General features: G+C 41.3%; 1 protein-coding gene across 1 annotated transcript; it reads right to left on the reverse strand.

Moving 5' to 3' along the window:
- Positions 1 to 9980: 9980 nt before the first annotated feature.
- On the reverse strand, positions 9981 to 22560 carry SEC61A1 (SEC61 translocon subunit alpha 1). Its single transcript, XM_086755618.1, has 12 exons — positions 22430 to 22560; positions 20977 to 21044; positions 20202 to 20267; positions 20021 to 20099; positions 18947 to 19078; positions 18059 to 18168; positions 17665 to 17818; positions 16544 to 16704; positions 15679 to 15876; positions 15086 to 15277; positions 13271 to 13347; positions 9981 to 12359 (listed from the first exon to the last, which is right to left on the reverse strand). Exons 1-12 carry the CDS (start codon positions 22434 to 22436, stop codon positions 12173 to 12175), a joined length of 1431 nt encoding a protein of 476 aa, XP_086611744.1. The 5' UTR covers positions 22437 to 22560; the 3' UTR covers positions 9981 to 12172.
- Positions 22561 to 22901: the final 341 nt, after the last annotated feature.

The following is a 22901-nucleotide window of genomic DNA, read 5'->3' on the forward strand; positions in this document are numbered from 1 at the left end:
TGCCTGGATCATGGGAGAAGGTGCAGACTGCCTAACAGAACAAACCCATGTCCCTGCTTCCACCACACCAGCGTCAGCAGGGCTCAGCATCGCTTCACGTCTCACTCTAGAGGTACAACACTGGGGGGACAAGGAAATGGCAAAAGGGACGGAAGGCAAGGGAGGGATAAGCAAGAAGTAGACGTTGCATGGGAGGATGGCAAGCTGGTGAGGTAGGAGGAAGAAGAGAACAGAAAATTCCCAAAAACATGAGAGGAAAGCGTGAGGAAAAAGGAGGAAAATCAAGAGAATGAGGAAGAAAAAGGGAAAGAAATCCTACATACAGTGGATGCAATCCCAGGTAAAACAAGAGGAGAAGCAGAAGAGAGATGGGGTGTTTGAAAGAAGGCTGTGCATTGCAAGAGAACAGAGAAGAAAAAGAGACACAGGAAGAGTAGAAAGGCGAAATGGAGAAGGCAAAAGAAAGAAAAGGACCCCCGAGAGGATGCAGCAGGCTCCCTGGCAATGCTCTTCAGAGGAAGCTGATGCCAATAAAAGAAAAGAAAAAATTTTAGAGTGTTGAGTATAGAAGCAAATCCACTAAAACCCCAAGCAGAGGTTTTACTTCAAGTTATGAATTAAATGATGTATTAAATTTGTATTAGAGAGACGATCATGGCCACATGCTTTCCAAATCAGCGTGCACAGGGGACCTCAAATCCTGCACCCCCTTTTATCACATTGTTTGCTCGAACAGCTTTCTTCCCCTCAGTTATCTCACTAGCCAAGAGCCGTCACAATTCACCCCCACCAAAGCCTCTCTCCAACACCTCATCCGCATGCCTGCGGCATCAGGCCGATGCCATCCCGCCGACAGACTGCCAGGTAGCGGGGATGTGGCACTCTCGCTATGGGGAGGCGGGCTCGTTTCCCCAGCCAGGGTGCAGAAACCTGAGGACAATGTCCCCATTGTCAGAGCGTTCCTTGATCTTCCCCGCGCGCATATCAACGATGAGAGAGCCTCGGCAAGAGCCGTCAGCAGCGCCCGCGCCCGACCCCGCGCTGCGCAGATGAGAGTGATCGCAAATGAGAGATGACAGAAGAGACCAGCGGAGTAGGGCAGAGTGGAGACGGGAGGAAGGAGCCAGAAGGTCGGCGAGCGGCAGCAGGTAGGGCCACCACCGCGTGCGTTTGCCGTGCAGAGGAAGCCATCGCAGACTCCCTCTGGAGTGCAAGAACGAGACAATTTTTCCATCTGGGTGAAGTTAATGACTTCCACACTTAGACTACCTGACGAGATGAGCTTAAGCACAGTGGACACATCCAAAGCCTATAGAGATCACAGCGGGGCACGGGCTCCCGTTCACACTCCAGTCCTACCTGTAACCAGCCACGGGGGCTGCACCCAGGCAGCTGCTCTTCCCTGTTGCAGGTTCCCAACAGCAGGATTGGGAACAGGAGGTGTCAGAAACAGAGAAGGCCCAATTAAAAAAAAATAAATAAATTAGGAAACCATTAGAACATCCTTTTACACATTAATTTTTAAAGTTATGTTACTTTTGAAAACAAAAGCTTTCTATAAAATGAATAAGTATTTCAATTTGAGTTATTTTAAGTTAAAACAGTAGGTAACTATAATTCCCATTTATTGCTGCCCAATTTTTTTTTTTTTACTGTCAGTCCTTAATATTGCACTCTATTAAGCACATCATAATGAATCTACATCGAAATCTCACATCCCTGTTTCTCCAGTTAGTTCTCTAAAACAGAAGTTTCTCGAGTATCTGCATTATGATGTCTGGATTTAAGTTCTGCTTCAGAGCCACAAGATATAACCATCTTTTCCGCATGCACGTTAGCAATATTGATGCTTTTTGTTTCCCGTATCTTATTCCCTCCTGTTTTAGGGATAACACTATTTCATTTCTCTGTCAGTGTGAGAATCTTTGCATGCAATGCAATTTCATGTCTAACGTGAGCTGCATTTTGAGTATGACACACGAAAAGAAATAACAAGTATTTATTAAATATGACTGTTTTCCATACGTTATCTAATTGTACCAAACACCATTTTTCAGTGTTAGAAAAGCAGACCAAGTTTAGCTCAAACAACAACTACGGGAGAGATTTCACTTTTCCTAGAAAACTCAGGGGCTTTATTCCAGAGACAGAATTCTCTCCACTCTTTAGTTGCCTTCAATTTGTTATTTTAATTTTTATAAAATTCAGCATTTTTGCCTATGATAGTCTCCCATGCAGGGCTTGAATGCCACGTGACTGAAACTTGGCAGACTGTTCCTTGCTAAACTAGAACTCCAGGGTAAGTTCACCGTCAGCTTTGAATGTGGCATAGAGCGAGTTGGCCGAGTCTGTCACCCGTCGCACCATATCCACACAGCAATGCGCGTATTCCTGCGGCGAGAAAGCAAAAAGGATCTGCAAGCCTGTACTCGCTGCTATCGCACCTTTCTTCCTCCCAGCGAGCGCAGCTCGTTGTGCCAGCCTGATGTAGCACAGCAGCTTTGCAGTGTCACTGCAACCACAAACTCGCTGTCTTGAGAGGCAGGCAGAGATGGATAGCAAGAACAGTCTGATCGATCGACCTTTTGTCCAGCCCTTTATCACAAACAATGGGAACTGCAATCCAAAATATTTTTAGGTAAATACTGGGAACTACTAAGACAACTCTTGCCACAGTGGCCAAAGACAACCCCCCAGCACCAGAGAAACATCTTTTCTGGGTCCCAAGTGGTGACTGTCAGGACCCCCAGCCCTGCTTCAGCCTGTCCCTTCTTTTATTATCCCGAATGCTCTCCGAGTTCGAGAGCCGCACGCAGTTTTCCAGACCACTGACCGTAGGAGTGATGCGCTCAAGCTCAGTATTAATGTAAAGAACTATAGCAGCAGCTTTATTGAATGGCTCCAGCCCGTCTGGACATCTATATTGTACAACTTGGGTACAGGTGATAGGCACCTAAGATTACAGACACTGATAACTGTATATTCCTAACGGGTCCTGTCCTTCTGGATAGATTTTTTCAGAGGATGAATCTGCTTTGTCCAATCCAGAAGGCAGGATCTTGCCAGGAGTATTCACACATATCATCACTTGTCTTCAGAAACACCAGCCACCCTCCCTCATCCAGAATCAGAGCAAGATAACCCCATCCCATGCAGGCTGGGACAGGAGGTAAGCAGTCATCAAATGGCAATTAAAGACCCATGGAATGCACATATAGAAGAAAGTGGGATAATTTAAAACGTACATCCAGGAATTGCTAAGTCTTTTAGACAGAAATAAAGCAAAACAGTTTTACATAAAGTCAAGTGCTCTTGCTGTTGTTGTAAGATGAAAACAAATTGCATGAAGCTCATCTCAAGCCCTTTCAAAGTTCACGTTGGACAAGCTCGCAAAGCTCCTGCACCCCATCTGACTTGGGAGCCAAGGGGATCTGGCTCTGGTACCTTCCAGCAGACATCTGTGTGAGCACAAAGCTCTGACACACAGTGAAGAAAGGCCATCTCTGACCTCCGCTGCCCACCTCTCTGGGCATTCATCCTGCTCCTAAAACCTCTTGGGTCTTCCTATCACTTACAGAGGTATTTGGCAAGAATTACACCAGGCTCCTGCCAGAGGATTTACAAGAGAAAGGCAGAGCTGCCCTGTCAGATCTGCACTTTATTGCTGCAGCAACAGCTCTGCTGGGTAATGGAACAACACAGCATCTTTCCAAGTGACAGAGGTACCTGCCGGGAAAGCTCTGGGCTGGGGGGTGCCAACTTGGAGCACCTGCATGTGCAGGAAAGCACCAGCCTCATGGGTGAATGCTGGTGGGCAAGGAGAAGAGATGACGACTTTTTGAGGTCTTTAACATGCTTGTGCTCAGCTCTTACAGACCTACAGGCTGTAAAATACCCAGATACTTTCTGAAAACAGGGTGACAGGCTGCACACTCCTGTGTGCAGGCTTTACCTCCTGTACGTGCTTCAGGGCTCTGCTTAGCACAGGCGGTTTTGATCTGGTTGGGTCTTCTCAATGCATTTGTGAAGCAGATTACACAGGAAACCCACAGGCCAGCAGGATGCCGTCCACTGTTCAAGGTAGCAGTTAACTTAAGGAGTATTACCAGCAACAGAAACACTCAATGGAAGGAGGTGCAAAATCCACAGAAGATTCGTTATAGACTGCACCACTCTTCTGTGAACGTCTTTCACCATAAAATACTTCAGAGCATTTTAAAAAACCCAGTATGAGAAAGATGAAATCTAACTGTTCACCAGAGGGAGATTAACTGATACCCAGCCCTAAAGTAACACTGTAACTCAGCGGCAGGGACAGAACGTGTCCTTGCTCACACTTTTCCCATGCCAATCCCCTCCTAACTGCATCTTCCTTTTACTGTAGAAACACCAAGAAAATTCCTTTTTCAGCTATCAAGGAACATCGGACGCGGATGGACATTTCCCAAGCACAAACAGATATCCAGCCAGGTACTGAAAGTCCATCAGTACCTGTCACCTAGAGCTTCCAGGATCCCCCCATCAAAGCCACAGAACCACAGCAGAACCGAGCTCCTCAGGACCTCAGAGATACAGTGGGCTGTACGCAGATGAGAGGGTTTCCCTTCTTACTTCCCCTCCACCTCAGTCTCGCATTTAAATACTGGAGAATGCCTAGTACACCTCAGCTCGCATCAGGGACGTCCTGGTAAACTACAACCAGAGGAACAAATTCAGCTCTGTCCTATCTCTCCTTCCTCCCTTACTTCCCTGCCCTCATGGACACAGAGCGCTCTTTAATGTGTTTACCTTTGCTGCAGCATGTTATTGGGGGGAAATGTGACGTACAGATAGTCTAAGGGTCACTTCCACAGAGGAACTGAAACTCTGACACCAGCAATACCTGTTTCATGGAAGAACCTCCCACCACAGACCCACCCATGGAACGCAAGAAAGTAGGATGGAGGCTTTTACTCAGGGCTTTCAAGATGTGGGCTGGAGCCCCAGCTGGACAATGATCCTTTCTCCCAGTTTCTAGAGGGTGCTTCTACTTCATTGTGTTCATATAAAGCTCCTTGGGTTGTAGCAATGCAACAGCCTTCAGGCAATTTCATTATTTCTCCAATAACATCTTCTAGAACCCCGATAGCATCAGTCTGTCACCTCTGCTTAGGGAGGTGATCCAGATTTGAGCTGATTTTATAGCAACTATTTTTAACAATCAAAACCATAGAGAGATGGCTTTGTCTTCTCTTATAGTAAACATAAATGGTTAAACTTGATGAACTGCAGGCACTCAAAGCTCTGACCATCACTTAATGGACTATGCATAAAGAAAACACTCTCTGGAGAAGCAGAGATCTACAAGCATGAAAAATCGTCAAGGCTGTGATCTCTCAGCAATTCTGCAAAAACAAAGTAAAACATGACCGTGCTGGCACACGGACCACTCAATTCTCTGATGCTCTTTTTCCTACAGGCATGAGCTCACTGCTGGCACGCTGGTTTGGGGATTAAGGACAGAATGAAGTGTACTACTTCATTAATTAGCTGCTCAGAGTTCTATTTAAGAGACACCTACTTTATATACATAGACATGTACAATTTAAATCAATTTCTTCAGAGTTAGCATTTCTTTCTGGTGCTTCAAGAACAGGCAACATCAGTGGAAGAGGTAAGTGCAGAGATGGCATGGTAGAGATGCTGTATTTGAGACAGGACTCTAGCAGTGACCAGCTGTGTGATTGGGAACAAGTCCTGTCCTTCTCTACAGCATTTCCTGTGTTCTTTTAACAAAAGTTGGGGTTTATTTTTTCCAGACTGTACAATATTTGGAGCCAAAAATCTCTCTCATGTTGTAACTACAGCCAGTACCCACCAAAATGGGTGCTCTCATGCAAAACAAGCAACTCCTGCAATACAAGTAGCAGCTGAGAATCCAGTTCATAAAAATATAAACTCTTCTAGTTTATTTGCTCTACAAATAGAGCTCTTCTCTTTTTACATAAGATACTCTTGTCATCATTCCAGTTTAAAGGATCGTGCAAGCTTCCAGCTATCCACTACAAAAAGGTAGATACAAATGTTTAAAGCTAAATAAAAATGACAGCAACGTACCTCAATTGCAGAAAGTTTTGTTAGGCCCCCTAGCTTGTTTTACTGTTCCATCATTAAAGTAGATAAGCCTTATCCCAAATGTTGGCTTGCTTCCACTAGCCTGTACTACTTAAGAAATGGGAGGCACAGAGATCAGAGGCATCTCTTTTCTACCTACCTAAAGAAGTGAAACCCCACCCCGTAAATCTCTCCTCTCAAGAGTTACTCAAAGCAAGAGGGGCCAGGTTAAAAAAAAAAAATTCTCTTATAATTTAAGAATCACTAGTTCAAGCTCCATCCTCAAACACCTGAGATAAATTAATTCCTTTTCTAAGCACTTTTAACACACTTCCCTATCTTACAAGTTTCTACATCTGCAGAACGTGAAGAAAACTTTGTTCAGTGGAAAGGGAACACCAGGTCAGGCTGGGATACCAAGGTTAAAGCAAACACGAATTTCTATAGCACACAGGTATTCCAAGCTTTCTCTTACTGAGAAAATCTAGTAGGCAGCTACCCCTTTGCAACTTTAATCACCATCCCCATCAGCACAACGCACTCACGATTTGTTGTCAGCAGTCATCAAAATCCTGGAGCTCAAGCACATTCTTAGAGTTGCTAAAGTACAGGCACATCATACCAACACGTTCCAGCTTCACACAGATACTCCTCCTCACTTCCTTAGCTCCCACATTACTTCTTCCCACAATTCCTTCATGGCTTCTCACCACATGCCCACCAGTTATTCTCCGCAGCTGAGCTCAGCAATCCCAAATTATTGTATAAATGACTGCATTTGTGGTCAAGGTGAGTTCTTGCTCTAGATGCATTAGGCATAGTTCTGCAGCCCTTGAGAATGCAGCAGCAGTAACTATTTGTTGTTCTTGCAGTGCCAAAAGATGAAGCTATTTAAACAAAAATAAAATTCACACTTGCATAGTTAATCACGCAAAAAGTTCTGCTCTCTGTTTCCTGTTCCCATGTCTGGAGCTGCCTTTTTTTCTTCTATAAAGCTTCACACCACAAGTGTCCAGAAGAGAGACATCAGAGCTGTAAGAACGTCAAATGGCCAACAACGTGCAAAGATTAAAGTGGATACTACTCATCTCAGATTTCAGACAGCTAATATTCCTCCAACAGTGCTCACACAATTTTTGGGACCATGCACTTTAGCCTTAATATGTAAGAAGGGGAATCTGGGATTTTATATGTGCCATATATTCTCCAAAGCAATACAAAAATATCTGAAATAGCTTTTAAAAACCGTATATCCTAACAACTTCTATTTTATTTGTTGCCTCTGTTTTAAGCTCTCAGGTATTCACATTCCTGGAAGATTGACTGGCTCCGTCATCATCCTCTCCAACAAGAAATACTTCAGAGCAGGCATCCCATCTCTGACCTTGACAGCCCACTCTGTGATGACAAAATATATCATGCCTGTGCTCGTTCAGCCTCCAGCCCCTCTGACACAGCTGCCAAAGGAGGTGCCAATTGTCAGGGTATTTCCTTTCTGCCAAGTGCTGCCAGCTTGGCTAGCATCACATTAGCAATAGCCAGAGGACTGCTAGAACCTGGCCCACAGAAGAGTTTCAATTTTAGCAAATCCATCCAGTAGCATAATAAAAGAGCAGCTTAAAGTCTAGCTGACTAATTAGGTCCCCAGCTTAGAATATTGATTTTATTTTTAAATGCTTCTTTTCTCGCCTTCTTTCCAATCCCATCGACAGTTTCAGTCTAGATTTACATTGTGTAGCAATATTCAGCAGACTAAGTGGCTGTAACAGCAACTGTCCCTTGACACCTAGTATGCCTGAAAAATATTAGAAAATATTATAAACACTCTGAATGGAGAAGGAGATAATTTTCAGTGTTTCAGCTGAGAACAACCTCATTCCTGGCCCCGATTCTAGGAAGTACAAATAAATCTTGGCAAATTCTGTTCCCAACTTTTTACATTGTCTGACACTCATCAGCATACCAGCAAAGGAAAAGAAAGAGCACACATTTGGAACAGATTTAATACGCATTTCACTGATTCAAATTGCCTTGAACCTGGTGCCTCCAATTGCAGTGTAACATTGCCACCAGGTGGGCAAATGCTCCCCTTTGGCGTGCCAGTGTCCGTCCTTCGGGGAGGTTTGGCGAAGCTGGAGAGGCCGTGTTTCGCAGACCCAGACCCCCCTAACAAGCAGGCATTGTTTGAACACCTGCACATCTCCCTGTACAGCTGGGAGGGTGCCAGCAGTGCCGCTCACGGCTGGCCGCGGTTCAAACTGTGACCTTTTTAGGCAGGAAGCCGGTAAAGGCTGGGGCTTCATGTCAGAAAGCTGGCAGAGGGAGCTGCAAGAGAAAGGGAGACAGTAGGCCGTCCAAGCCGCATACCAAGTAAAACAGTTTCAGAAATGTCACTGGTCTCCCTCTCCTGCACACTTTTTCTGAAAGCACTCTTCTTTACTGGTGATAACACCCTGCAGCCATCACGTATTTGGAAAGACGTGCACTCGCTCTGGGAAAGACTTGAACGCTGGTCCGGCAGACAGAGACAGATCAGGGAGCAGTTTCGGTGTTCCAGGAGCAAGGGCGGATTGGGGACCTGTCAGCCGTGTCACGCATCAGTAAGCACACAACAGCTTACCAGAATCTGAGCGGAAACGCGTCAAAGCTGCAACAGAATTGAAGGCCACTTAAAGCTTATTATTCCTTACTGCAGGAGAGAACAATTAGGAAAAGCAGTTACTGCACCACTCAGCTTCTTCCTTTACTGAAAACTGGCTGAGAAATCTATTGCACAAATCACAGTCTGTTTACAGTCCAGGGACAGGGTTATCCCCAGAAGTAATCAAGGGAGCACAGCCGTGAAACATCTCACAGAATAAAAGCAACAACTTTTATAGTTGCAGCCGAAATTATTATTATTTTTTTAATTAAGAAACCAACAACAAAAAATGTTTAACAAATTAGGAAAAAAAGTCCCTTTGTTTGCCATCTGAAAATTACACGGAATAGGCTCTGGGAATAAGTAAACTAGATTATTTTTAAGGTTTCCTGAATAATGGTGATGAGGACGAAAACAAACACTCAGCACAAGTGTTATGGCACAAGCTTTCACATGAAACCTACAGCATAGAAGAAAATGCCATGCGAAGAATTTTGCACTTAAAATACTGCCAGCAGAAAGAGGATCTCAAACTTTGCCTTGGTGGTGGTATTTCACCTAGCTGTCTTGCAGATAATTAATCACATCTACAGTGACTTCAATTACTTCTGTGATCATATGTGTGATAACATAATATTGCCCCAGCCACCACAGTTATTATTAACGCAAGTTTCCTGGGGAGAAATGAAACAGCAAGGGAGAAATCAAGCTGCTCTTTAAAACAGCTACATACATGACCAAAATCTTGGTCAAACTTCTCACACCTAGTAACAGTATTTTAAATAAATTTGCTTTTAAGTATTAATCTATTTCTGTTCAGGAGGAAGCCAAGTTTTCCTCACTCCACATGAAATTTAAAAATTCAGAGGGCAAAACAATATTGGGAATATCATCAGCTTCTGAGTTTTGTTGTTTAAATTAATACCGTTACTACCATCATGCTACAAAAAGTTTGGCGCTGTATTTCATACATCATTACCTCACTCTCTCACTATTTACTTGTGCAGCACCTTTTGAATTGCAACTGTTTTGGAACAGGAAAACCCAGAGGAATGGCTAAGGTTCTATTATTTTGGCAACCTGTTGCTGAGAGACAACATTGGAGCAAACACAATTTGTCTTTATTTTACACTGACACTCCGAACAGCTGTTTTGAGAGGGATCACTTTCGCTGTCTCTTAGGCAGGTAACATTATTCTACAAGTGTTAGACTTGTAACAGTAATCAACGCACCGAAAGCCAAGCATTAGCTCCAAAGACGTATTTTATTTCATTATAAAGCAGATTGTTTAGACATTATTTCTTTTTTGTGAACATCCACTGTATGATCAGCAGGTCCTGCTTCGAGGACATAGCTGCTTGATAAGAGACGAAGACTCCAGCACTAGACAACAAAAATATAGATGCACAGGACAAGTGCTGCTTAGACACTGAAGAGCTAATGGTCTAAACTGCAACCAGTTCAAACAGATGATATGACCAAAAACACAAGCGCAGCTCCAGCCCAGCCAGAACTGTGTGCCCAGAAGTGGAGTCCTTTTTATATCAAAACAAAATTTGTACTGGGCTTCCTGGGAAAACAACAACAAAAAAAAAAAAAATCCCCAAAGCAGAACAACCACACCACACTCCTTCCCTCTCCTTTTAAAGGAATTTTTAAACTGTCCCATATTTCAGATAAAAATTGTGGCATACTAGTACTTTATGAAAGAGAAAAACTATTGAACGTTGTGTGAAGTAATAGTAAATGGTTAATACCAAGCATTTCATGGATACTTTATCCCAATACTTTTGTTCCTTTTCCAGTTGTTGTCCTCACTCCAGGAGTTTCACTTTTATTGGTAAGTTTATCATTCCAATCGTGCAGATTTCTCACCCATTTGGTATTTGAGCTCAGTGCATTAACAAGGGCTTCTGGACGTCATCTGTGCTCCTTGGGTATGTAACAGTTCCATCACTCCGAACAGAAACAGTACTCATATACTGTCAGCCCAACATGCAAAAATGCACAGAACGCATGTTGATGCAGTGTAGAGAAACATTCCAACATTATAACTCCTACCTCTGGTTTCCACATTGTCCAATACTGACTGAGAAAAAGTGTACTTACAAGACTCGTACACAAATATTTGCATTTGGTCCTAGGCACCTGATTAGTACTGACAATCTTAACAAAAATGGAAAATGAAGTGTTATTCTGGTCCACTAAAGCCTTTTACTGTAACCTCTCCAATCTGAAGGCACGATCCTCAAAAAAGGAGGAGTTTCAATGCCTTCTGAAAAAGTACTTTTCTATGCACCATTCTAGTCAATGAGATTATAGGATGGAAAAGCCTCCTAACATGAGCAACTACAAGAGTTACCTGATAAGGGTCTCGTATCCAGATCTATAGAAACAGACAAGTAACATACATACTTTGCACACTTCCTTTGTGGTAACGGGACTCAAAATGCACTAGATATGAGTAGTCAGATAACATCCTGACTGCTACAGGACCAGAATTATTATCAATGAGAGAAACTTAGCTTTAGCAAAGAGCACAAGCAGATCTGCTTCTAAGTAGCCATAACATCTATTTCTTTCAGCTAGCATCAGAACTAGAAGTACTACCGCTAATGGCAATGAAAACTAATTAGAAGGTTTTTACAAAGCTGCCAGTATGACCAAGTTTCAAAGTTGCAAGTCTTAGGCACAGACTCCGGCAGAATCTAGATTGACCTGAGTTTTCTGCTTATGGAGGAGAGGTGGTGGGCAAGAGCACATTCCTATCTCATACAGGAACTTGACAACAGTCTCAAGCCAATATTCAATGTCTGACAAGGTCTAGTGTAGTAATGACAAGACAAGACATTTGGAATTAGAAATATCATTTAGTAAAAAGAAATAACTGCCTTCCAAATCTGCCATACTGAAAAAAAAAACCAAAACAAAAAACTGAACATATTAAACGTTTGTGCTTACAACCATAATTATGGAACTTGAGCATTAGAGGGAGATATTTTTCTCACCACTACTGCAAAAGGAGCTACAAAAACACATTAAATGGAAAAAAAAAAATCATCCCTTTCAAACATTCAACCCTCCCCACAATTATTTATGAAAACCTGTAAAGGTTTCAGGTATACTAATTTTGAAAGGGGCTCCAAAAAAATTCAGTCACTGAACTAAATCCAATTCAGAAGACTAATTCTCCTAACATATAATTAAAAAACAATTTTATTTTTTAAAAATTTTTTTTGCACTTTTCCTCATCAATTTATAAAATGCAAACAGTATGCTAGAAAAGTTTGAACATAAGGGAATGCACTTTGGAAACATTATTAAAATATGTGTTCCTATAGAATGACATTATCAAGTTTACATTGCTTCTTTTCACCTGACTCGCTATATTTTGAGAATGTTCCTCCTCTCTTCCCTGGGTCCATGAGAAGCTAGGTTTAGAAAAGAAGAGCTCCCATACTGCCAACTTCACTCTGTTCCTTCACAAAAATTTCAAAGTACTGATAAATGATAGTGACAGCGAGCAAAATTCCAGTTCCAGACCCAATTGCCCCAAGGAAGTCTGCCAAAACAGAGAGGGCACCAATACAGAGACCACCAAATGCAGCAGCTGTAGGGATGTACCTGTAAAACACAAAATGAGATAGAAAATGTACCATTAGTTTGCTCAGGGTATCACAAAAATACTAGGACTAGTGGTATATGGGATTTGTGGGAAATATCTAAATCAGAGGCAGCTTTTTTTCTAGAAAACCAATCCCACTAAGAATCGGAAGAAGACTTTAGAGATAATCTAACCAGCTGGTTAAAAAGAACAGAAAGAAACTACATGAATGGAAAAAAAATCAACAGCAGAACGCTCTCTTCTCTCATGGGTCTAGCAATCCAAGACAATGAATCTGCAATAGCATCAGTACACTAGGTAAAGAAAGAAAAAGCTCAACCTGACAGGAGGGAAAAGAAATGCTAAGCTAAGAAGAGAAGGTATTACAGTCTACCATTCAATTAAGCAAGACTAGGCTCAAGTCATTTGCAGACCGGTGAAATTTAAAGTTACGATAACATTTCTGTAACATGAAGGGTGCCATAGGTCCTACCCTGTAATTAGAAAACCTAGAGAGATCAACCCTTGCCTACCTCTGCAGCTAGGAGATTTAGGTAACTAAGTGTCTTAAGTAAGGTCTGCATGAAAACAGTTCCCAAGACATAACACATTAAAAATTACAGTAAAAAATACCTGTGCATCCATTTCAAGTAGAGAAGTACACTCAAATGCTCACTATTAACTATCCTACAAGAAGTATATGTAACAAGTTCCAGAATTTAAAGCACATTCTCTAATTGTAAAGAACGAATATGCTGTACTGTGCAAGTCCAGCCATTAATGAGAGACAAATTCTACGTCTCATGCATGTCACACTGGAGTTGAAAGAGTATCTGTGTTCTAGGACCTAGAAAGTGGAAGTCAAAGCAAAATCTGCAATGTGTTTCCCTAGAACACTTTACATAAATAGTTTGTGAAAGGTGTAGCTCACCTGTTTAGTTCATGTACCATTGAAGTTTCTCTGTGGCCTCGCATTACCATTTGTTGTTCTTTCAATTGTTTGGCAACCTGTATTGAATCAAGGAATGGAACAAGTAAGTTTAGGATCACTTGCAAAGGCCACGGAACTTAGTACTATGGAAAAACAGAAGCAAGATATTTCCGTAAATGGTGGCAGTTTTGGGGGGGTGTTTTGGTTTTTTTTCGGTTTGTTTTTTTTTTTTTTGGGGGGGGGGGGGGGGGTAGTGTGTGTGTTTTTTCTATTACTCATCTGAGTTTAAAATATCCAGTATTTTAACTTCAGATAGATTGCAGTCACAGGCACTTTTCCACACTGTCAATTATGCAAAGCTTTTTGGACAATTCTAGTTCTATTGAGAAAAGGAAAATCTGGAAATTGGCAGGCTCTCAGACACAGAATTCAATTCCTGTTTTGCCACCTACCCTTCGATTATGGTTTAGTAGATGTTAGCAAAACCACCCTATGCAGCGTCCACTCCTACATTTCAGTTTTCCACACTCAGTTGAGCTAACCATTTATTTGTGGGGCCATATTAGAAACAATATGACTTAGAAAGAATCCCTGCTTAGAACATTATTGTTAAACTGTTTTTCTCCAACTGTACAGGGTTACAATAGAGCCCTGCAAACATTTTACTAACAACTGAGGGGAACTGAAACACTAGCAGGGGAATTTCCAAAGCTGCCCATCACTAAATCTAACATACTGAGAAAATACACTTCAGATTATTAAGCCACCAGTTTTCCATTATAATGTGAACATTTAAGTAACGATTTAGCAATTTTTATTTTTGACCTTGTTGACATGAACTTAAAATAATTTTCTTCAGTAACAGGAAAGTATATTAAAGTGTTAAAAGCTGTATGTTGGTTTATACTGAAACAAAAATCTGGCTATACATGGCTGCAAGCGCCTCCCTGCATGCCTGACAACAAGGAGCTAGATACAAGTCCAAAACAAGAGTGCTCACGCTGTTACAGTAACTGTGCAGCTATTACATATTTGTTAAAGAATGGATTAAACCATTCCATATGGCTGCCAAACTTTATTTCCTACCCAAAACCACACAATACAAAGATACCACGATGACAACTATTTTCCATCTTGTTTTCCAATTCCAATTTCAGAATGATATAGCTGCTGAATATCAAGCATCCTGCAGCAAATGGAAATTTTGAGAAGCTAGGCTCAGGTACATTAATGCACTGCACTGGAATCTCTGTTATCAGTGCTCTCAAGTTAAAAACCACAACCTCTAGTTAATCTTCCCCAAAAAGAAATTAAGAATTCTCTATGCCAGAGAGATTATTCAAGTTGGGTTTTCAAGTTTTACCTGTAAATTCTGAAGCAGCAACTGCCTTGCAGATGGTGCATCTGGCGCTTGGCACTGAAAGAGTTTCTACCTGTCACACTACCTTGCCTCCCCTCACACTGATCAGATGTTACACAGCAATGCCCAAAGCTTCCTAATGCCATTAAAAGCAATTATGGGTGTGTGTGTGGTTTTTTTGTTGTTTTTTGAAAAAAAGCAGCAAAGAAAATAGGGCAAAAACTACCCCCATTCTGCCTTCATTCTCCCCACTTAAAAAAAAAAAAAAAAAGACAAAAATTATTACTTTTAAAAGCTCTTTCTGATTCAGAATCAAACGCACTGTTTATACAAACAAATATCTCCAACAAATTTACCACCATAATATCTACTGCAGAAGAAAGTCGGTTTTATTCTTACAACAGCCCATGTGTTTTCATAATATAAGATTACATCATTTATCAGTTTAAACTTACATCTTTGGCAGAGGAGCCAGAGACTTCAATCCATGTCTTAGAGAAGAAAGCACAGGAGCCCAACATAAATACAATATAAACAACTGCATGGACAGGGTCTTCCAACACTGAAGAAAAGGACTCTGGAGGTGACAGATAATAACAAAGTCCACCAACTGGATAAGCACGAGCAGGGCCTCCAGATGATGTGTCCTAGAAAAAGGAAGCAAGCAGTCACCAACTTTCTCACTATTTCTTAGCCATTAAGCTAAGCCTGGGTTTATGTCATATTCATGTATCATTACGGCTACACAGCACACAAAGATGCAACTTTATTATCAAGAGCAGTTTCTAGTGTGGAATGGAATACAATAAGGAACGGAAAAAATACCTAGGACACTGAAGAACAGCCCAAAGTAAATGGAGACTTAAAATCTACACTCATCACAGCAAGTCTCATACTCTGTCATTCATTTAAGTTACCAATCTAGGAGTTTCAGTGTACACAGCCACCTGTAGAAGTGTGCCTTAATGTTTAGAGAGATCATCTCTTCAGCTACGCATTTTAACAGCGTTCTTACACAGCTGTATGAAAGCTTAGAAGGAATACTCACAGACCAAGTGCCCAGCAGGCTGACCAGTAAGTTGCCACTGAAGCGAGCAGAAAGCATCTGGGAGATGACGTACAAGTTTGACACCAGGGCAGACTGAAGAATAATGGGAATGTTGGAAGTATAGAACAGCTTGATGGGGTAGGTGTTGTACTGGCCACGGTAGCGAGCAGATTTGATAGGAAGATCCACTCTGAACCCCTGAAAAATTTTCAAAAGAAAGTCCCCCATTATATTTTGACAGGAACCCCTACCATAGGTCATAAATTGCAAGTGCAAGGTCTTGACAGCAACAGAAAAAAACCCTGCAATCATTTTGTGCAAGCACACATGCTCTAACCAGGGGGCTATCCACGTGAACACTTCCGTGAAGGGCCTGGAAGCCTGTGGGATTGTCTAAACTCACACACATAAGAATGTATGAAAGATGTACACATCGGAAGAAAACTGAAGTTTCAAGAAGACTAAACATAGCATCCAGGAAAAGAAACATTAAAACTATTCAAAACTTTCAATATTCTTCAACAATTTGCAGTGACAAGTAGTAAGAGACAAACAGGCTTAAAGACTTCAAGATATTTTCCAGAAAAAAAGCAATAGCTTTTGGGTCAGGCAATATTACATGTACACATTCATCTGTTTTTTTTTCCAGACACTGAAGTAGTTCTCAAGTTTTTTGAGTGGCTACAGTAAGTGTAGAAACTGACTAACAGAAGCTCATATTAAATGAACATCCAGACATTGCAGGTGCAAAAAAATTAGTCTTCTGAAGGCACCAGAAAATGAAAATATAATTTCCTGTAAAACAAAGCAGATTACAGATCTATTCCATACAAGCAGTTTTATAGCCCTCTTTATTCCAACTGACCTGGAAATAAATTACAATAGCAAAGACAAAAATGGTGGCAATCAGATTCATAAGGTTGGGGAGGTTCTGACGGTAAAAGGCCTCACGAAGAGCTCTGACTTTGTCTGTCCGAGTAGCCAGAAGATGGAACAGAGCGATGATGGCTCCCTCGAATTCCATGCCTTGGAAAGGAAAGGAAAAACAAGTGAGGTGTGCTGTGTTCATCTCCAAGCTTCAGTGCTTTGTCTCATTAGGCATACTTCTGAACTACAGGATTCAGAATGGGATTTCTCTAAGTTTTTTGCATATCAAAGACACTCTCAGAATTTCACTACTGTTATCCTTTGTATCAGCTATTTCCAAGATCCCTCTATAGTGGCCTAGAAACTAAATCATAACCCAACAATCAAATGGGATAACTTTAATGGTCTCTAGAAACATTGACATTCACCAAGTTCTTTCCCTCATTCCTCCTCCCCACCACCAAAAAAAAAACCAAACCAACAAACCAAAGAAACCTAAATGAAGGAGGCAGCACACTTTCTAGTATGAGAGGCACCAGTTATTGTTTTTGTTACAGCAAGGGGGATAACCTCACTTGTGTTTTCTATTATACAGCACCAAACAAGATCATCTCCTGTCAAGTTTGGAGAATAAGGTCTTTGGGGCAAAGAGCAAGACATGCTAGGAGCAGAAAGAAACAGTAAGCTGGGCAGCAACCAGAATACAACAGCAGTCTACCATTACTGAGTTTTAATGGAGGCACTGTAAGAAATCAGAGTTCAGGAAATATCTTGCGAGACACTACAAAATTAAAACCAACTGTCTTTATACTTGCACCTTGCATAGGAGTGCTTCCTGTATTAACAAGATTCACCACATGGCAACTACATAGCAAAGATGCTAGTAACAGCATCTGCCATTTAAGCTGATATATTGAAAAAAAAAAAAATGCCATTTAAGACCTTTCCACAACTGACATTTTTGTATTTTAAATGATCTTTGCACTATTCCATATAAGAATGTAATGAGTTGGAATTTTAAAAGAACAGTGGGGAGAAGCTAGTTGTTTTTTTTTTTATTCATTTGAAGCAAAAATACAGTCCTAATGCAAGTGAAGAAAATGGAATATGTGATATTACCTCGTCCTGTGTTCACCGTGGTGGGGCTGAACGCTTTCCACACAATAGTCTCACAGATATTGGTAGCAATGAAGAGAGAGATTCCAGAACCGAGACCATATCCTTTCTGCAGGAGCTCATCCAAGAGAAGAACTATCAATCCAGCAACAAAAAGCTACAGTAAAAAAAAAAAAAAAAAAAAAAAAAAAAAAAAACCCCAACAGCATTAGTCTCATCCCTTTAATTTTTGTTAAAAAACAAAACAAAAATTTGGTTTACAATGTAAGGAAAGACTATATAGATGAGGAAGCAAGCACACTTCGATCTTCTTTCTCTGCATGTGGGGCAGGCAGTTTATAAGGTTGATTTTTTGATCCTTTCAGAGGGAGAGTACGTAGAGAGGACTAGAAATTACCTGAATTGTGATAAGTAAGCAGATACCAGCACCCATCTCAGATGGGTCTCCATACATTCCAGTCATTACATAGACAATAGACTGTCCGATGGTAATGATCATTCCAAACACTGTAGAATAAAAAGAAAAAAAAATATTCATTTGTTCTGGAGATTTATGCCAGAGGGCAATTAAAGAAATATAAATTGCTTCTTCGTAGAGAAAGTTGGGAAGGAATACATAAGTCACAGGATGCTTACATTCAAGGGCAAGTTACGTTTGTTGTCTGAAATCTGGCACTGAAAACACAAATACATACAGACACTTCAGGAACAAATACACTTTGAAGCAAGTGGGTTTGGTTACCTAAGATTGCTTTAGATATTGAAAACTCCAAGGGAGTTAAGATATTACCTTAGCAGTTTATGATTTTTTTTTCCAGTAAACAGACCACTAAGTAGCATGGTACAGCATCAAATAGCTAAAGAATACTCAAATTTTTATAAAACGCATTTATCAACTGAGCACAGATATCTTACTGCTGAGAAAGAATCATGCTTGAAACTGCAAGGTAAATACAACAAATATCTTAATCAATATTAACTTTTTTAGGTTAACACTGACCACAGTTCAATGGTTGTGTCCCCACACTCTATATATTGCTTAGTTTTTCCAGCGAGATTACAGCAGCGATGCCAACTGCACAGGTACTGCTCCTTTTCAAATCTTTCTGAAGCTTAACAGCTAACAAGCCAGAGAGAAGTTAGTAGAAGACTAATGAAACACAGAAATCTGTAGCACAACACGAACATAAAATGTGACAGAAATGCATATATCTGACCCCAATATTAATCATATGATAAGTTAAATACTCTAAACCACCACCCTTTAGTATCAGTTGTTACTCACATTTTTGTGCTCCATTGAAGAGAGCTCTGTCCTTTGGGGTGTCACCAACTTCAATTATCTTGGCACCTGCCAAGAGCTGCATAATGAGCCCAGAAGTGACAATGGGTGAAATACCCAGCTCCATCAACGTACCTGCCAGACACAGGAAGAACAATGAAAGGAAATAATGGAGTGTACCACAGCAAGAATTCCTAAATGCTATTCAAACCTTTGAAGTTCAAAGGTTTTTTTTTTTTTCTACCCTTTGTATCATGATGGAGAAGGTATAAAACTCCAAATCTCCATAAATATAAAATGTTTCACTGATAACAGAAGCTTGTTAAAGGTCGGTCTGATAAGTAATGCAGTACTTCTCGGTACCTTAAAAACTATGTTCGCTGAAAAATACTTCTGCTGTCAGGAACAGATTTACTTTGCATAAAACAAGGCAGGAATTTGCTTTCTGCCTCTGACAACCAGCCACTTTATTATTCGTAATTTTAAACAGGAAAATCCAAACTTTTTTTCAGGAATGCACCATGTTCCATGCATACATGCACATCTCATTATGATATAAACTGAGAGATAGCCCAAATGATATATAACGATGAAGTGAATTCAGGAAACTATCACGATTCTTAATTAGCACCTGCATTAGAAAGCCTCTAAAAGAAACTAAAGTTCAGACAAACTATCATGAATTTTAATGTTCTGCGAGACAGACTCAAAGACATCACCCAGAAAGCGGCAACATATGTACTGGAAACACCAATCAAAAAGCTTGAATGATATACAGAAGACTGCAACAGCAGTGATGCAGGTAATTAGGAACTGTCTTCCTGCTAACCCTTTTTCCTCCAAAATGCTCCTTAATTTTTGTACATAATAGATAGCACACAGTCAAACATAGATGCATTTTGTCCACAAAGTTGTGCCCTTCCCAATGCTACATTGGTTTATGACTTTAGATAATATACAGAATGCCTTCTTCCTTTCTGTGTTAGTTATCTTCATTCAAATAGAGTGCAATGTAAGAACAAGTCCAAAAACATTTTGGTCCAAGTTAAAAAATTCCCTCCTGAATACTGGCCATACCTCTATTTGATGCCAAAATCACTCTCATCCAGTAGAAAGGATCTGCTGAGTCTGATGACATGATACCAAACAAGGGAATCTGCATTTCCAACCAAAACAGGAAAACAAGGTTAAATCAGAGACTTCATAACATCCTTTAACTATTTCAGCTCTTCCTTAAAAACACAGGAAAGAAACATACCTGGCAGCATACTAAGAAGATGAAGAGTGTGATAGCTGTCCATAGTACCTTTTCCTTAAACTGAATCTAAAGGGTGAAAAAAAACCAACAAAAAGCAAACTCAACAAAGATAATAAAGCAGTCAACATAAGAAGATCTAGTCAATCAGGCAAACTTCTGGAGTAGCTAAAGCACACTTGATTTTCTTGTGAAGGGACAAAGCACAAGACATCCTAAAGAAAATAACTCACTCTTCATCCTTTTGATACTGTGTAAGGTCAAGGAAAATGACAAAGATTTACTGAAACTTTAATCCAAATAAACAAGCTTACACCAATGGTAGGCAATTCTAGTACTTCCGCAGAAATGAGTCTTGCATTTTCACACACACAAAAAAAGAGCTTATGGCAAGAAAAAAATAAAACTACAGAGAAGCTTATCTTAGAAAATAATCTTAGATTAGAACTTAAGCAGCAAAGATTTTCAAGTTGCTATTTAAACTACTCTAGTTTATACTCTAATAAGTACTCCTTTCAGCATCTCACCACTCACTGCTATGGCATAACCACATCTGCACAATTGCATTTATCAGCAAATATATTCTTGGACAACCATATGCAGAGTACAAGATGCAGCAGACAAGCATTCCATTAAAACCAATTGTGCCTAAAACTGCCATTCTTCCAACAAGAAAAAAAAAACCAAAACAACAACAAAATCCCACAAATGCAAACGAAGCTGTAAACATTTTACATCAGACAAATATGGACTTATGAAGAAAATTTTATTAACTTACCTTCCGTTCTGGCTTTTGGATTTCAGGCAAGATAACACAGAAGGGCTTGATTACTTCAAGAAATTTTACTGTAAGGAAATTAGTTAAAAGACAAAGTGAACACAAAGATACAAAGAACACTGAGAAATGCTCAAGTAAAACTGGACACCTACTTTATACATTAGAAGTCCCAGTAAAGGACATAGGTTTGTTGTGTTTGTTTGTGTTTTTTTTTTTAATTAAATTCTTATCTGTTCTAAATACACCTTACTAGCTGAACCTCTGTATAAGTACAATAAAGAATGGAAACAAAAAAAAATAAAATTTCTCTTCTTGTACTAAGTAGGTTGACAGCACAAAAAAAAAAACCCTTGCCTTTGTTTTGCACAAGTTTATCAATGCCCTTGAACTTGTATTTCATAATAGCTTCTTCCCTAGTCTGATATTTCAGAAATACTAAACCCAAGATAGTTTTAAGTTAAAGTCAGCTCTGGAACCATACAGCTTAAGAATTCCTAAATGCTATTCATAAGCAACAGTCCAAGTTACTTTACAGCAGATCTGATGCAAAGACCTCGTTCAAGGCAAAAGGACAGATCCTTAGGTCTGAGAAGTCTCAGTCTTAGAAAAGCATAGAAAAGAAGGGGATATCTGCAATGTCACAAATTCTAGAAGCACAGAGATCTGATTTTGAACAGAATTAATGCTAAACTTAAGACCAATTTAATACTGCACACATATTTTGGACTGATTTGAACTATAACATGTACAACACTGCAGGAGAACTGAAACTACTGGTGGCTTTACACTTCTTTGTGGAAGGCAACAACTTCAGTGTCAATTTGGCAACGCTTTAAGACCAGCCCATAAAAAATATTTACTTAATTTCAAACCATTAGTTGCCTGAAAAGTTACACTGGATTGTGGTTTTAACGTTAAACCAAATCACGCTTCTCTCCTACATCTACAATAAGATACAGATTGACTAAAACACTTTTCAAGCAGCTCTTCCTCGAGACAGCAGAATCTGAAGACTTCTATTTACTTGGATTTCTTCTAGACTGTAGATCACTGCTTATAATTTGCTATATGACTATTATGACATTGATTTTTTTGGCTTAAAGTCTTACGACCAAGGTGACAGCCCGTCTCTCCCCGCCTCCAGAAAAAAAAAAAAAAAAAAAAAAATCCAGAGGGAGCCTCCAAACCAGAGGAAGGGAAACCCACGCAGGGCTGGCCAGGGAGGGAGTGCCGCCGGCGGCGGGCAGCCCCCAGGGCCGTGGGCCCAGGCTGGGGGCCGGCGGGCGAGGGCAGGGCGGCGGCCCCTCAGAGGGGCTCCCCGCCGCCCGGGAGGAGGGCCCATTCCCAGGCGTTTGTGAAAAGGGAGCCGGTGGCCGAGCCGCGGCCCCTTGGCCGTCAGGCACCCCGCGGAAGCCCCAGTCCCGCCGCCTGGCCGAGGCGCCCCGGTACTCACTGCCCATGGCGGCCGCCGGACGGGAGCAAAGAGCGAGCGGCGGCAGCGGCGGCGGCTGCCTCGGAAAGACACGTCAGGACCGAGCCCGGCCGCCCCCTTCCGCTTCCTGCCACGCGCCGGCTCCGCCGGGCGCCGCCACCACTGCGCAGGCGCCACCGCCACCGCCAGCAACCGCCACCCTTCGCCGCCGCGACGGCACAGCGCCTACAACTCCCATCATGCACTGCTGACAGAGCAAACCACACCCTCCAAGGAGGGCGGAGGGGCCCTAATGTTTATTGGCTCCCCGCAGGTCCATACAACCAATCAGATGACGACCTAGCGCGCTGTTTGCTGGGAGTTGTAGGCTTGACCGCTCGTGGCCGCCATCTTAATGAGGTGTGAGGCTGGCACCTGGGACGGGCCGCAGCGAGGTGCCGAGGTCGTAGGTTATTTTGAAGAACGCATGTTTTAGATACCAGAAATCGTGACA

Source organism: Chlamydotis macqueenii, chromosome 10 (genome assembly GCF_036417535.1).
Source record: "Chlamydotis macqueenii isolate bChlMac1 chromosome 10, bChlMac1.mat, whole genome shotgun sequence".
Lineage (NCBI taxonomy): Eukaryota > Metazoa > Chordata > Aves > Otidiformes > Otididae > Chlamydotis > Chlamydotis macqueenii.